Source organism: Ambystoma mexicanum, chromosome 8 (genome assembly GCF_040938575.1).
Source record: "Ambystoma mexicanum isolate Mex_15411 chromosome 8, UKY_AmexF1_1, whole genome shotgun sequence".
Lineage (NCBI taxonomy): Eukaryota > Metazoa > Chordata > Amphibia > Caudata > Ambystomatidae > Ambystoma > Ambystoma mexicanum.
The window spans coordinates 1,270,127,523-1,270,143,842 of NC_090929.1; the positions used below are offsets into that span (position 1 = coordinate 1,270,127,523).

Consider the following 16,320-nt stretch of genomic DNA (forward strand, 5'->3'; position numbering starts at 1 on the left):
AAATGCCTCCACAACTCTTGTGTATGTTGGAAATCTGAGAAAATACCTTCAACATGCTTTTGCCTATGCTCAGCAGAATCTAGAAAGATCTGCAGACAGTATGAAGACCCACTATGACCTTAAGACAACTAAGAAAGAATACCAAGTAGGAGACCGGGTCTACTTGTACAATTGAACCAAGCCAAAGAGCGCAAATTCCTCCCAAGTTGGTGGGGTCCTTTTGAAATTGTAGACAGAATCTCACCAGTCGCCTACAAAATCTGCATCCCCAAGGGCAGTTTGGCAGAAGGGGAAGACAAGTGGGTCCACTTCAACCAGATGAAGAGTTGCCATCCCAAGCATACTCTGCGGCAAATCGAGGAGCCAACCGGAAACCCAGAGGGGGACATTCCAGCCACCTAGAAGAATCCACCTGTTAAAACCATTCCACCTGTTAAAATCATTCATAATTACAGGCGGGGAATATTGTAAACTGTATTCAATGCATGCATCTGCCCCACTACATGAATAGTAGTGGGGACAAATTCCATAACCATGCTCTGTTCTGTCTCTTAGCACTGAAAACAAGGATTCTAAGTACCAAGGAGGACCACTCGGGGACAGGGAGGAAAGACCCAATGAGCCCGGAGTATCGCTCCATACTCCCATCCAGAACCGGCGAGGAGAGCATGTCGATCCAGCACTGATGGGAGAAGCAGCTGAATTTTTCCACCTGTACCAAAGAAAGAAAGAACATCCCAATCTCCCGACTTCCCCTTGACGGGCGGTCAAACTCAAGTCATGAGGGGGGGCTCTGTGGGATGTCTTAACCCACTTTTGCTCTGCCATGCAGCATCACTGTGTTCTAAAGGTGCTAGAAACATCAAAATGGCTGCAAAACCCTTGTGTGCCAAAACCTCAGAAAATTGCGCTTTGCAAAGCACAAAAAGATGGCTGCCCAATCTGCCATGCATGTTGTCAGTGGTGGAACAGAGAACTCACTCCTGAAACATGTCACTAGGCTCCACAACAAGTGAAAATTGAGCACAGAAGGAAAAGCAGTGCTTTCCTAAAGGAAACCCCAAAATCTTGCTTTAAATCCTTTTTTCTCTGTTGCTGAAACTGCAGAATATCGGTACAAAACACCCTCAAACATCCAGAATTCTTGCTGGGTGCTACAATTCACTTAGTATAAGAAATCATTGTGAACTTACAATGTCCTGAAAAGCTGAAAGCATCAAGGGATTTCCACAGCAAAAGTGGCCAGTCTGTGGATCTGTCAAAATCTGGGTGCAGTACCCTGGGCTGCCTGAATGACAGCTGTCAGGTGCCTGCAGGATTAAACTTTAAACATGTATAAACTAAAATCAAATGTTTGCAATCTAAGTGGCCTATTTATGAGAGTAACCCATCTTGTAATTGCTTTGATTCCATGGTTTAAAATCTTGAATAAGTATTTAGCTGTGATGTGATCCCACAAGTTTGTTGTATGTTAAGGGAAAATTCAACAGAATTAACAGTTAAAATAAGCTGGCTAAAAGCTACCAAACTGGAATAACAGCTTTCCTCAGAGAGGCAAGGCCTCTCCCTCCAGCTCCCTCCACCAGGAAATCACACCAAAGTGATAATTATAGGGTGGGGGAAGAACCTGGTCTGCAGTGGGGAAGGAAACAATGAACAGCTACAAAGCAGGAAAGGCTAGGTGTGAGGGCCGGTGTAAATGGACTCTGCCAAGAGCCAACAGGGAGGAGATGCTTCTGGACTGAAGGGAGAAAAAAAAGGCGGACCCAAACAGCCATCTGTGGCAGAACATTCACATTTTCTTTAAAGACTTGTAACTTGCCACTTAAAATTGTCAAAAACACAAAAGTAACAGAATTGTAAATCTAAATTTTGGCTGCACATTTCAAGAGGCGGCAAAATCATGTGACATAATTTGGAAGGAAACGGCAGAAAATGTGATTTTACACCAAATTTATTTCTGCTAGAAGTATGAAACTTTATACATTCATGCCCATGTTATACGCGCACACTTGTAGACATTTTCTTATAAATTGGACATTGTGTTCCAGATGAAAAGGGCAAAATTCTGTGAAAAGCAGAGCCAAGATCTCACGGCTACGGGGTTTGGAGGGATAGCTGCTATATAAAATATGTAATCTGTATATGTGGTTGTTATAGAGGTTGCACATGTGTAAATATGTATTGTGTCAAAAGTAGATTTTATGTTCAAGAGGCTGAGGGTGGACACTAAGCCTCATAAACCCACACCATAAAGGTGACACCCTGTTTCTCTCCTCCTATCAAGGGAGAGAGGAGACTCTGAACCAATCCCTGTCAAAGGGGCGAGCTTAGGATAAACCAGCACACACACTCACTTTATCATAGCATAAACAGAGACAGCAGAGGGCAGAAAAGGACAGACAGATTCACCCACAATCTGAATGCTGGCGGAGCACCCTGTTGCAAAACTCCATCTTCCTTGCTCCAGACTCCAGAAACTTGGCAAAGCAGAAACCATTGCATAGCTGAACCACTTGTTTCTTGGTATTAAATCATTGCTTGTGTTTGTGTCCATCTATCCAAAGCGGCTCCCATAAGAGTTATAACTATTTCAGCAATTTTGACCATATTAGTGTTTCTGCCCAATCCATTCTCAAGATAACTTTAAAAGCCATTCTGACAGCTTGACAGTCATTTCCGTTTTTCTCTTGTGTTTGCTGGGGGGGGGGGGGGAGTGGGATTGTTATTTTGTTTAAATTCTGCCATTCCTGAAAACCTGTTCTCTCTCCTCCTATCTTTTTACATTGCCTATTGGGGGGTTGAGGGGTGTGCAGGGGGATCCTTTAACCACATTGATATCTGATACACACACACACACACACACACACACACACACACACACACACACACACGTATTACTTCTGTGCTGAATTGTTTTGCTCACTATTACTCCTTGTGTATTAAAGAGATTATTCAGTGTTACATTACCCATTAGTGATCATTGTGTACCCATTAAAACATAGTGTGATTAAATTGTAAATACATAAATCAATATTTTAACTTTGCAAACCAGCCTGATTCCTGGTTCAGTGTGACCGGAGGCCATGAGAGAGGCGTGATATGAGTAGTATATCGTTCAGAATAAAGAACTTTTATACAAAAATAAATAAGGATTTCAGTTGTGCATTACACGCTAGACGTTGACTTGGGTGTGTGCCGGATTGAAATCACTTACAGAGGCTAAGGGCACGTCTGACAGTCCTGTTCTGGATGAGTTGCAGAGGGCGGAGAGTAGAGGCAGGCAGTTTTAAAAAGAGGTTGTTACAATATTCAATCCTAGACAGAACCAGGGCTCTAGAAACAGTGAGCATTTGGCGGAAGGATAGGAGAGTGAGAATACCTCTGAGGAGATGCAGTTGGTAGTTTGACTTCTTAGCAACGTCAGAGATGTGAGGAGAGAAGGAGAGTGTGGAGTCGAAGATAACTCAGAGGTTCTTAGCCTCGCAGGTGGGAGGAGGAGTAGGGCCTAGGGAGGCCGGCCAGAGAGTGAGGGGAAACATGGGTGCTGGTGTGCCAATGAGGAGGATCTCCGTCTTGCTGGCATTCAGGCAGAGATCGTTGGCGGTGCACCACTCTTGGATTGCAGAGAGACAATCTGGGATTGGAGAAAAAGAGGCGGCAGTGAAGAGCCTGAAAGCGAGCTGGGTGTCATCTGCATAGCATTGGAAGTTGGCACAGAAATCAGCAATGCGGAGGGCGAGAGGTGCCAGGTATTGGTTGAACAACTAGGGAGCAAGGTTAGACCCTGGGGAACACCACAGGTGGAGAGAGAGAGATAGGGGAGAAGAAGCACCCAAGTTGGACTTGGGAGGGTCGGTCAGAGAAGAAAGAAGTTAACCAGTCCAGAGTCTGATCAGTGATACCCAGATTATCACAAGGCCGGTTGAACAGGATGACATGGTTAACTGTGTCAAAAGCAGAGGAGAAATCTAGTAGGATGAGGACAAAGGGGAGATTAGAATCAAGGTTAGAGAGCAGGTCTTCACGGATGTTCAGGAGAGCAGTTTTCATGCTTCTGGCTGCTCTGAAACCAGACTGATGGTCATGGAGACAGCCAACAGATTCAGTGTGAAAATTAAGCTGTGACATGGCCAGCTTTTGCAGGAGTTTGCCCAGAAAAGGAGTGATAGAGATTGGGCGATAATTAAGCGGAAGGGAGGCATCAGCTGAGGGCTTCCTGAGAAGAGGCTGCATAAGAGAGTGCTTCAGTGGGGAGGGGAAGATACCAGAGGCAAAGGAGTGGTTACAGAAGTCTGCCAAGGCTGGGGCGAGGGTGGCAATGTGGTCCTTGATGGTTTTCAAAGTAAAGGGAAGAACCTTGTGTTTAAATGATGTTTTCAGAGATTGGACTTGTCTAGAGACCTAATCGGGAGACGAGAGGAAAGGCAGAAAAGAGGGTGGGGAGGCTGCAGGGGGGCCGGAGGTAGAGGAGAGTGTGGGGGGAGGAGCAGGGGAAACCGAGAGGGTGGACAGGATGTTCTGGGTTTTAGAGATGAAGTGAGAAGCCAGGGCCATACAGAGGGCCTGGGAAGGGGCATTAGAGGTAGGGACTTCGGCAGGATTGGGCAGCTCCTTGCAGATTTTAAAGAGTTCTGCAGAGTTGTTAGATGCCGCAGAGCTCTCTTCTTAGTGAGGACAGAGAGTTGGTATTGCCTTTGGAGCAGGCGACAGGCCAGTTTGTCAGAGGGTGTACAGGATGCCAACCATTTCCTCTCAGCCACCCTACAGTTGCGTTTAAGGGTGACAAGGTCTGAGTCGTACCAGGAGTTGCACTTGATTTTAGGCTTCATGCGGATGCTCATTAAAGGGGCAAGTACATTGAGAGTATCAGAGATAGCAGAGTGGAGTATGGAAAGGGCTGCGTCGGGTGTGTGTTAGAGAGGTGCGGGGGGAGAAAAAGATGCAGTGATAGTCTCAACTGACACACGCTTCATGGGTCGAATGACTGAGAAGGTAGGTTGCAGTGCGGGGGTAGGCTTGCCTGAGGGGTAGAGAGGGATGAAAGGGGAGGAGAAAGTGGTCCCTCCAGGAGTTATTAAAATAATGTTCATAAATAGTCCCTACAAGGGGTACTGTTTATAATGTTGGTAACAAGATGTCACGGATGATCGGGAGATCTAATATTAATTACTTGATGTATTAAAGAATATTCTCATCTAAAGAAAACATTATATTTGAGTACTGTTGTTAATACAGGACACTAACCATACATACACATAGGTAATGGCTGCAGCACGTACCAAAAAAGTCCAATATTTTTAATGTGGTAATTAAATGCTACATTATCAAATTTTGCCTAATGTTCAACATGGAATAAATAGCTAACAATTTCAAACTTATGATATACTTGTGTTAGTACAGAAAATGCATCTAAAAACCCAGAATGCATACAAATTAGAGCCACATACAGAGAAACTAAAGTAGAGAAGAAAGAAACAACAGCACCAAAAAATGACTATAACATAAGAGTTGATTATCATGCGCACAAATTAATTGTGTGTTTGAGGTCTGCTTATTGCCCCATGTATGTGCGCCATAAGGTCAAATCAAATTCTATGCAAAGTACTTTAAGAAGATATAAGAAGGTTAATGTATATGGGCCCGATTCATGGAATATATGCACAGTTCAAAGTGACTTTGCACTGCCGACACAAACCCCGATTCATGGAACTTTGCAAAGAGTATTTGCGCAGTGCAAAGTCAGTAAAAAGTCATTTCTGCAGCACAAAATTAACTTTGCACTGACTTTGCACTGCAAAAATACACTTTGCACAGTTCCATGAATCAGGGTTTGTGTCGGCAGTGCAAAGTTACTTTTCAGCAGAGCAGTCACTTTGAACCGTGCAAAACATTCCATGAATCAGGCCCTATATATTTAGCACCTTTTCATTTTTTAAAATTTTCATTGTTAGTAGAAATAAAAACTGTGAGCTGAAGACTTGGTAGAGACTCTCCCAGGGGTTATTCACCCAAGAACAGGTCATTGGGCTGTGTTCATGCTGGTAGAGGGAGTCCCAGGCCCCCTTTGTTTTACATAAATTAACTTTGGGTCTCACCCTAAGTTACCTGGGCGATCCAGACTTGGACCCCTTGCTCACTGTTCTTAGAGAGTCACAGCTTCACCTCACTGATGATGCCCAACAAGGCTGAAACATGTGAATGGAGTTGCTGTTGGTACTCTTGTTGAGAGGAGAATTGCCTAGCATTTCGGTGCTGGACTGCCCCTGGGCAGGACAAAGACTGATATGCGTGGTCATTTCTGCTCTGTGAAAGGGACAGTGAGCTAAAGACTTGGTAGAGTCTCTCCCAGGGTTTTGCATAACAATTAAAACTAGCCTAGACATGCCATTTAACAAAAATAAGTGGCCCAGATATGTGATGTCATCAATGACATTTGTGATGTCATCTTTCATGTACTGGGTGTTTGTTTTAGCAGTGCACTGTGGTGGCGCGATTTATGGTTGCTTAGCTTACCATAACCGATGAATTTGTGGGGGGTTTCGGTTTTACCTTTAACCATAACGTTCCTTTAACAAAGTGTTTTCTATTATCAATTGTTCAAAATCAATGTAGGTCGCTGTTCCAATTCGCTTATTGGTTGATGTGCTTTGCACCCTGGAGTAAAGTGCACTGAGAATGGGAGAGGGTTGGGATGTCCAAATGTCATGTAGCCTGTAATGTCCGCAGATTCCTAACAGGTAACTATGCAAAATTCGGTGCAAATTGGTGGAAAAGGTGTGGAATTGTATAAGGAACAACGCTTCGCCAATCCACAAACCCCCACATTTTGACTTATTAATATAGATAGATATATAATATGATAGGAAGATAACTGAATATGCCGGTGGTACTGCAACTGTTTGTTTTCGCTGAGTGAATATGTCCCATCCTGGAGTGTGGAGCGAGTCTCTACTAGAAAATAGAGTTTTAATCAACATGTTTAATTGCATTTTGCTAGAAAAAACCCTGTAGCCGGCAGGCAATCGCCGGCCTCCTCAAGGGCCACAATATGAAAAGGTGAGTTTTGCACCTCTGCCCCTCTTTGAACAAACATCCAGGCAGCATCACCCATCTACCCCATCTACCCCACTTCACACACAGGAGGCAGTCTTGCATTTTACTGCTGGCAGAGAGGGCTTTCCATCATAGACGCCACTCGACGTAGATTGAAAAGCTGATCCTTGCTGCCTCGGCCGGCCCTGCCTGATTGGCTGGCCATTTTCTGGAGAAACCCTCAAAGCTGGCAGGCGAGCGCCGGCTCCCTCAAGGGCCTCATCTAAGGGCCTGGTCCCTCCCTGCCTCGCGCTGTCCGGGCCTGGAGGACGGCTTTTTCAAGCAAATGAGCCAAAACTTCTGGTAAGCACCCTACACCTTGCTATGCCATTGTTGCTCGGGCTTCCCTCTACCCTTCAAAACCTATAGAGGGTCACCTGGCCCTGCCAAATAAAACATTTTTAAAAAACACTGGTCGTGTACTGTGCACACCCTCCTGACTTGACTTACCAGTGCCGCTTCGCAGTGCCACTTCCCAGTGCCGCTTCCCTTCACAAATGTGCGCATCTACGAACGCCTCGATTGACTCCACCCCACCCCCTCCATGGCGTCCACCTGGGCCACGCAATCCCTCATCAGAAGACACCAAAGACACACTCTATTCTAATCCCTGTTTTGTCATGACCTCTGCAACTATCTTTACATGCTTACCCTATCTGCTGTCTATGAGCCACCTTACATGTTCAGCCAAATGCTGCCTCTCACATGTGGGTGTGTTACTCAAATATAGATGCCTCTCTCTTGCATTGCCTGCTGATCTGCTCTATGCGCTGGCTCTAACATCTGTGAATACACGACTTTGTGCTGCATTTCAGAACCTTTTGAATCTAGGGGTGCCTTAAATCTGTGCATCCTCCACTTTGTGCTGCATTTAAGTGCCTTTTTGTAAATTCAAATCTAGGTTTGCCTTATATCTGTGCATCCTCCACTTTGTGCTGCATCTAAGTGCCTTTTGTAAATTTGAATATAGGTGTGCCACATCCTCCTGCCTCCCTCGGCTGCTAGGCCACCTGGAGAGTGTCCCCGTGCATTGTGCAGCCTCTCCAACTATCCTGCTTTCCTCCACCTCAGTGGCACTCTCTGTCTCTCCCATTTATTCCAACTGTTACTCTATCACCTATCGCTCCTCTCTCTCGAAGTCTGGAAGAAAAGAAATGTAAAAAAGACCTCTTGGCCTCTAATCCGGGCCTACCTATTTCTGAGACCTATGTTAGTGCTTCTTCCAGACAGACTATCACTGATATCCTCTTCAATGTACCCTCGAGACCTATCTACCTCCCATCTGATCTCCTCTCCTCTTTTTCCTCTTTACCTATTAATGGTGGCACTAGATGGGAAGGACTCTTGGCACATTTCTCATCCTCTAGGTGCATCATTAAGTTCTATCACAATGGAACTGTTATTGCCCTCGCCTCTTCCTTCCCAGGCCCTCTGTACTGCACTGGACACCCATTTCTCCTCTAAAACTCAGGACATTCTGTCCGCTCTCTCTTCTTCCCCCTCCTCTACGCCTCTCCCTGCCCCCTGCCTCCCTTGGATTTTCCCCCACCCCACATACTCTCTTCTCCTTCTCACCTATCACAACGAATGAGGTCTCTAGAATAGTCTGCTCTATGAATGTCTCTTCCAAACAGGTGTCTCCCTGTTCTTCCAGAACCTTTAAGTACAACATCTCCTCCCTGGCCCCAGATCTTGCTGACTTCTGCAACCTCTCCTTAGCCTCTGGCTCTTTCCCTCCCTCGCTCAAGCACACCCTTTTCCAGCAACACCTCTACCTGGATACAATCCTTCCTGTGCAACCGTACCACCAGGGTCTTTGCACCCTCTGCCTCAGCTGACCCATTTCCCATCCACTGCGACGTACCGCAAGGCTTGTGCGTCTCTCCAGCACTTTACAACATTTTTACCAAGCTCCTCTTTGACCGTCTTGACAACCTGGGTGTCACATACACCAATTAGGCTGAAGACACCCTGGTTCTCATCACACCCTCAGGGTGCTATGTAGATGATTGTAAAAGAATCAACGAGATTTACCTGGAAATCCAGGCGTGGATGGCAGATCACTGCCTATGCCTCAACAACGAGAAAACTGAGCTCCTTATCGTCGGCTCCCAAGCCCGCCTGAACAAACTAGACCCCCGCTATGTCTCCATCAACATCGATGGAAACCCAATCAAGGTGGCCAAAGAGATCAAAACTCTGGGAGTATACTTAGACTCCACAATGTCCCTCAAGAAGCAGGCGAACCCAACTGCGTCTTCCACGGCCTACACAAACCAACTAATTAACGCATGCAAGCAATTCCTTTTGTCTAGTAGTTGCATCACACTAGCCAGGGCTTTAGTGTTATCCAAGATTGACAACTGCAACACCCTCTGCCTAGGCACATCCGAAAGGAACCTCAACAAACTCCAGGTCCTTCAAAATAATGCCTTAAGAGCAGCTTTAAGTATACCGAGATCCACGCATATCTCTAGCTTCAGGCAGGATGCCCATTGGCTCCCGGTACGGGACAGAATCGCCCTCTGCACTCTTGTCATCACCCACAAGTGTCTATCAAACACCGCCCCAAAATACCTAGCTGATAAATTCAACCTACGCCAACCCACTAGACCAACTAGAGCCATCTACTCGCACTGTCTGGTCGTTCCATGATTTCTACTAAATATAACAGGGGGAGCGAGCTTCCCAGTCCTAGCTGCCAAACAGTGGAATGCCTTTCCTCTTAGCATCAGAACGGAATCGGAATTCTGGACCTTCAGAGCTAAAGTAAAGAGTTGGCTCTTCAGGAAGTTCCAAGATTGTTCAGTTTCTGGCCCGCCCGGACCCCCCCGGCCGGTTGTAACTTCCCTGCCTGACTCTGTAATCTGTTTCCCCCATCCACAACCACCTATGTAACCCCTGGTCGACCTGCACTTATCTTTGCTGTTGTACAATGTGTATATCTGTATACCCTGATTAGCCAAATTATTGTCTGTATTTCTCAGCTTTCGGTGTGTGGTACAAATAAAGAAACTAAAGAAACTAAACTAAACTAAATCCTTGTGCACCCCCTTCTAAAAAAGCCTTCTGTTGATCCCTTGTGTCCGGCCAACTACTGCCCTATTTATATTACACCCTTCCTTGGGAATCACCTGGAGAAGGTGGTCTTCCCCCCAACTGACCCAAAACACTGAGCTTGTTGGTTGTTTACATGACCATCAATCTGGATTCCGAGCATCCAGAGGCACAGAAACTGGTCTCCTGAACACACATGAAGGACTGCTCGCAAACCTTGACTCTTACTCTCCAGCTGTTCTCATTCTCCTTGACTTCTCTTCCGCCTTTGACACTGTCAACCACTCTATCCTCATAAAGCAGAACGGGCACTAGATTGGTTGACGTCCTTCCTCACTGACCGCCCCTCCCAGGTGCTACTGGGCTCCTTCTCCACCACCACTCACTCTACATGCAGTGTTCCCCAGGGCTCAATCCTCTTGTCCTGGCTTTTCAATATCTACCATGCACCACTTGCTCACCTGATCTCTGCCTTCTCTCCTCATTTTCAGTGTTACAGACAACACACAACTCTTTTTCAAGCTTCCCTCCTCCTCTTCTTCATCCTCTATCATCCCTGACTGCCTGTCTGCTATCCAGTTCTGGTGCACCTTCAACGAACTCTGTCTTGACGCCAGTAAGACTGAGATTCTTCCTATCAGGACACTTTTCCCCCGTTTCCCTCCTGAACTCTGGCCGCCGTCTATGGGCTCTCCGCCTTCTCCTTCCACTGAAGCCAGAAACCTTGGGGTCATCTTTGACCGCTCTCTCTCCTTCACGCCTCACATCTTGGACCTTGCCAAGAAGGCCCACTTTCAACTTTACCTCCTTAGAGACATTCTCCCTTTCCTCACCTTCCCCCAGAAGCTCAATGTCTCTAGAGCTTTGGTCCTTTCCAGGCTGGACTACTACAACAGCCTCTTTCTCAACCTACCTCTTTCCTCCCTACGCCCTCTTCAACTAATCAAGAATCAGGCTGTGAGGCTTATCCTTGGCCTCAAACCCTGGGACAATATCTCTCCAGCCCTAAAATCTCTCCACTGGCTCCCGGTCACTGCAAGGATCAAATTAATGACCCTTTGCATCATCCATAAGGCTGTCTGGGTGCTGGGACGGACCAAGCTACCTGCAACTTTCTCTCACTAAATATTCTCCTTCCAGATCCCTTCGATCTTATTGTTCCAACTCTCTGCTGGTCGGACTCTTCTCCAAGCAGAGAGCTGGGGGCAGATCTCTCTCCTTGGCAGGCTCCCTCCTCTGGAACAGTCTCCCTCTCTCTGTCTTGAAACGGATCAACTCAAGTTCAGTAAACAACTCAATACCTTTCTCATCTCCTCCTCCCGTCTCTCACTCCTGTGATAACCATCCCCACAGCCGCTGAGATTGGTGGCCCGGTCCCTCAAGAGTCCAATAGCGACCTGTCCATCGGCCCAATCGCCACCAGCATCTGTCCCCCTGCTTTGCTCTCTGAGCCCACACCTGCCAGTTGGGTGGTTTGTCTCAGCCCTGCATTTACCTGATGGGTGTTAAACCTCCCTCTTTACTTTGGATGTCTCCACCCATGCACTTACCTGTTGCCTCCCCAATAGGCACCTCTGGCAATTGCCCCCCTGGGGGCCCCTTTTAGCACTTACACACCCGCCTCCACTCCCTTCTTTTTCTCTGCACTTGCAAACCCTGAATGTCACAAGGTCTAGTAGGACCGCTGTTCGTTTGTTTTTGTTATTTATTCATTGTCTTTTCCACTATTCTATTTGTTCCCTTGCTCGCTTCCCTTTTGCCTTGTGGCACTTTGAAACACTGTCTTGTTGTACAAGCACAATATAAATAACCTATAAATAAATAAATAAATGCAACCTTTGTAAGAGTAATTCATTAATCAATTAAAAAGAGAGGTAGCAGGTCTTGGTGGAAGAGTGTTGTTTCTTTGGTTGTAGCCTGTGAAACGACTAGCAGCAACTTTTCTGCAAAATTGTACTGAAGCACCCATATACACTGTTATTCCTATGGAAATATGTATTGACAGCAGATAAGGAGCGTCATGCTCAGCAACCTGTCCACTCCCTCTGTGCTTCAAGACCCGGAATGCTGCATAGTCTTCCACTCTTTCTTTGCTTGTACACTAGAAATACTGTGATCATTGTCATGACTCAACTAACACAAAAAGGGCCTCATTAAGAGCATGGCGGTAGGGCAGAATGGTGGTGCAGAGCATGGTTGCACCGGCACCGGTGATAACGGTGCAATCATGAGTTCTGCTCGCGCGTGCCGCACAGCTCGCCAGATAAGACCTGGCGGGCTGTCAGGAACCTGCGAGCAGAACTCGTAATGCGGTGGGACGGTATGAACGGTGCCGTTCATACTGTTCCTGCCACTATTATAATGAGGCCCATGCCTCTTGGCACCGAAATCAAAACGACACCAGTACATAAAACTGTTTGATAATGCTGCTTTTTGAAAGTACCTCACACACCCACATTTACAGACAATCCACAAAATACTTCTTCTATCTCAAAATACAAACATGTTAGTCTCTGTCTACAAAAACTGTACTGGTAAGCTCTGGCTACCAAGCATATCACCTTATCTAACATATGCTGTGCTTTTTCATGGATCATATACAGAGAGATACATATGCTTAATTGACAAACACAAAATACCAAATTGTTGCTCAGGAAATAGGTGAGTAGATATTTTAATGGGTGTGGTGCACTACACATAGATGCATTGTTTTTCTATGATGGGTTTAAGGTTCTATATAGTGTTTTACTTACAAAAGGAGTATTAATACACTAACTATACTCTTACCATCAGGATCACATATTTCATACTCATCTTCCGTTGGCATCTCCTGCAATTTAAAGTATATATAGTTTGAACTCATTAATAATCCAACACTATTTTCTACAGCACACCAGAACAATGATGTATTTTTTATAATTTGTATTTACATCCTGTGATAGCGGGAAACACAGGCATGCACCCTAACTGAAACACATATACACGGTATACACACATGTATGCAGAACACATACATTTTATATATTAAATATATCACTAAATGTATATTACGAAAATCTGGCATAAGACATACTTCAAGTGTTATATATAGACTACCATGTGCATTCCATCTGAGACATGACATTTACATGTCATACAGGATGTTCAGTGACATATATGCACAACACGCACGTGCAGTTCACCCTAAAGCCTCACATTGTAGCCCCAAATGAAAGTGCTGCAGGAGGGGGTAGGCAGAGTGGCATGAAAATGTGGAACACACATAATTTTCATGCTGCTCCGTGGGTGGTATGGACAACACAACTTGCCACAAAGTTTGCATAGCAACCCAAAAAAGCAATGGAATCCTAGTGCCTGTGTTACTTGTGCAATGTTTCATGAGAATAATTGTGAAATGTTTAAGTAACAAAGATTGCCCTATGCGGTAGTAGTCTAACACAACAAAACCAGGGCCTTAGATACTTCATCCCTGTCAATTCGCTGACTGTGCTTCAGAGGGAAGAGACTGGAAAGTATCGCTGCCCATCATTGTCTTTGTGGCCACACCGTCCAATGAGATGTTGGAAAGGACCATGCAACATATCACCTGCTAGATTCCTCAAGGGAGTGCCCACACAGTGGTTTCCCTCTTACATTTCTGCCGTAATTGTGTAAAAAGGCAATTATGTTTACAAATGACGTTTATAAAATGGGAAGGCGTGTAACACTTTCAATTATGTGATTGTTGCTCCCTTCCAGCACATCACTGGTGAAACGCACCCTCAAAGTGATGTTGTGTTTGCAACCATGCAGCTTTAACGTCACTCGCAATGCACGTGTTTCCAGTGTCTGAGGTTCATTGGGGGTGTTCTCCCTTAAGATGTGCTGATCTCTGAAGCCCCCATGCTAACAACGTCTATTTCATCTTTCCAGCAACCTATGTCATGTTTGCTCACGATAGGAAATATGAGCACGCTTTTCCTTTTTTGATTATTTCTGTCCTATAGTATTTGCCTTCTACATAGTAGCATTTTCCCACCCTTTTCAATTACATACGGTCAACACATCCAAGTGGACTCTGGTGTATATGCTTGAGCAAGAGTTGCATTATCAGCTGCTGTCTATGAACTCTATGTCACAAGTAATGTGTCCAATTTGGTTTGCAATAAGGTCAATAAGACAGAGGACACTTCTGTTTTATTTCACTGTCTTAGTACAAAATGCTAACTTGCAGAAGTAGCAAACTAGGCAGTGGTCTCTTACTTGAGAAGATGACGTGCTACAAGGAAAGGAGTACTAAGGGTATTCGGTGGGCTCTGCAATCTGCAGCTACTGTCACGCTATGCAGAGGACAAATCCCCTGTATCTTCCTCTATCGTCTGAGGTAATGCTTGCTAAGCGTGCCGTCTTGTTCCCCTGCGACTTTAGCAAGCAAACATCCCTGAGGCAACACTGGTGAGTGACCACTCCTTGCTGCTGCAACACATATTATTCCCATATTCCCAGTGCTTACCCAGAGGTCTCTCCTGGGGCACATCAAAAAGTGAAGTCAAAACAAGCCAGCAGTTTATCCTCCTCTAACACAGGCAGCCAGGTGGTCACCTGGCAACTCCTCTCCAAGTAACACACATGAATGTACGGAGTGTGCGGGGGGTAACACCGTGACCTCTTTCCTTTGCCACTTGTCTATGATGATCAGAGATAAGATAACCTAGGTTCCCTGTTCTGAGGTGGTACTTTTACTGCAGTGCCGTGTGATGTTGAGAATGTTGAAGAGAGGGTCCCAAGAATGCCCCTCCTCACCCCCAGATACATGACGGGATGAAGAACCAGAAACAATTTCAGCCACCCATCTTATTTCGGACAAATTCCAAGTGCACCAATGGCTGACAGATACACTGAAGGTTATCCCCTCAGCCAGCCATACAGACTGAATCCAGTACATGTCTTCATAGGTATAGGAGAACAAAAGGGAAATCATGGATGGAAATACCTGGATGGACAGTCTCGATTAAGCACCAAGAAGTCACGATGCTGACGTCATTAGAGACACCACGACATAGCAACGTTAGACATGAAGCACACTTGCAGCCCTGCAACGCATTGCATGAACACACATTCGCATACACATAGAACATGCTTATACAGTCCTATAGCTAGTGGACGGATACATATACATACTGTCAAAGCTTTTATTATTTTTCTCATTGGAGTAATGCAGTAACGCAGAAATGCAAGGCAACAAGAGATCCAGAGCGAGCTTGCAGATGCTTAAAGCCAATAAGCCTATGGAACTACAGGAGTATATATGGAACCTGGTAGGACCATGTGCAACTAACGTATAAGTTACTTAGAATAACACGAGCTCGATTTTGTGGTCTCTAAGCATGTGATGCAGCTGAGCCAGACAATGGGCATTCACTCGTGGTGGGAAAGCAGAGCAGATCCCAGCAGACCAGACGAAGAAGGCAACAAGTGTTGCAACATAGGAGCGCACTCTCATAGGCAAAGGTGGTATACTACAAGTTACAATACAGACAAATAATCATTCACATCACCTTGAAGAGGTGCACAGAGAGCTGAGAACCGAACCGAGTCCCAGGCCTGGGGAAGTCAGCTCTAACCAATCACAGCATAAAAAATCCAAAGTTAGTAATCAGAGCTTCACAGTGGATAGTGTTGCACAGTAATCTTTGAAAGGTACACAAGAAGGAGGATGACTTACTGTATCTTCCGGTTTTGGTTGAGGAGGACTTTTCCACATATTTCTGGAAAAAAGATACAAAAAATATGTGAAAGCATGAAATGATGTCCACATTCCTCGTATTAATCAACGCCTCTGCTATTAAAATAAATAGCTTGGTTTAATGACATTTCTACTTGCTGTGGATTGTTATGCATTTGGGTAGAGGTAGCTGGAGCAATTTCCATCTGAACTTTGAACACTGTAACCCAGACCCAAGAACACATAACCAGGCATGATTTTGTTGAACCTTTTTGGCTGACGGGGAGTGGCGTGTGAGACATGGTCCTGTGAATTGGGTATCGTAGATGTACAATACTGATAAGGTCAGTAGCAAGCTTTGGTAATTAATTCATAAAGTTGATGCAAGGGTGGGGAGTGAACAGTTCTTATATGGGAGAGAATAAACAATCTCTCTATATTTACTTGCAGGGTTTACAATTTTG

At 45.3% G+C, this 16,320-nt stretch overlaps 1 protein-coding gene across 6 annotated transcripts in view; it reads right to left on the minus strand.

The window, feature by feature from the left end:
- BLNK (B cell linker) overlaps positions 1-16,320 on the minus strand; it is a 1,905,158-nt gene that overhangs the window by 139,165 nt on the left and 1,749,673 nt on the right. For all 6 annotated transcript variants that reach the window (XM_069611389.1, XM_069611390.1, XM_069611392.1 and 3 more), the window contains 2 exons: positions 15,857-15,899; positions 12,940-12,982 (listed from right to left, as the gene is read on the minus strand). In XM_069611389.1, the coding sequence (XP_069467490.1) occupies positions 12,940-12,982; positions 15,857-15,899 (86 nt within the window). The remainder of the gene's footprint in view (positions 1-12,939; positions 12,983-15,856; positions 15,900-16,320) is intronic.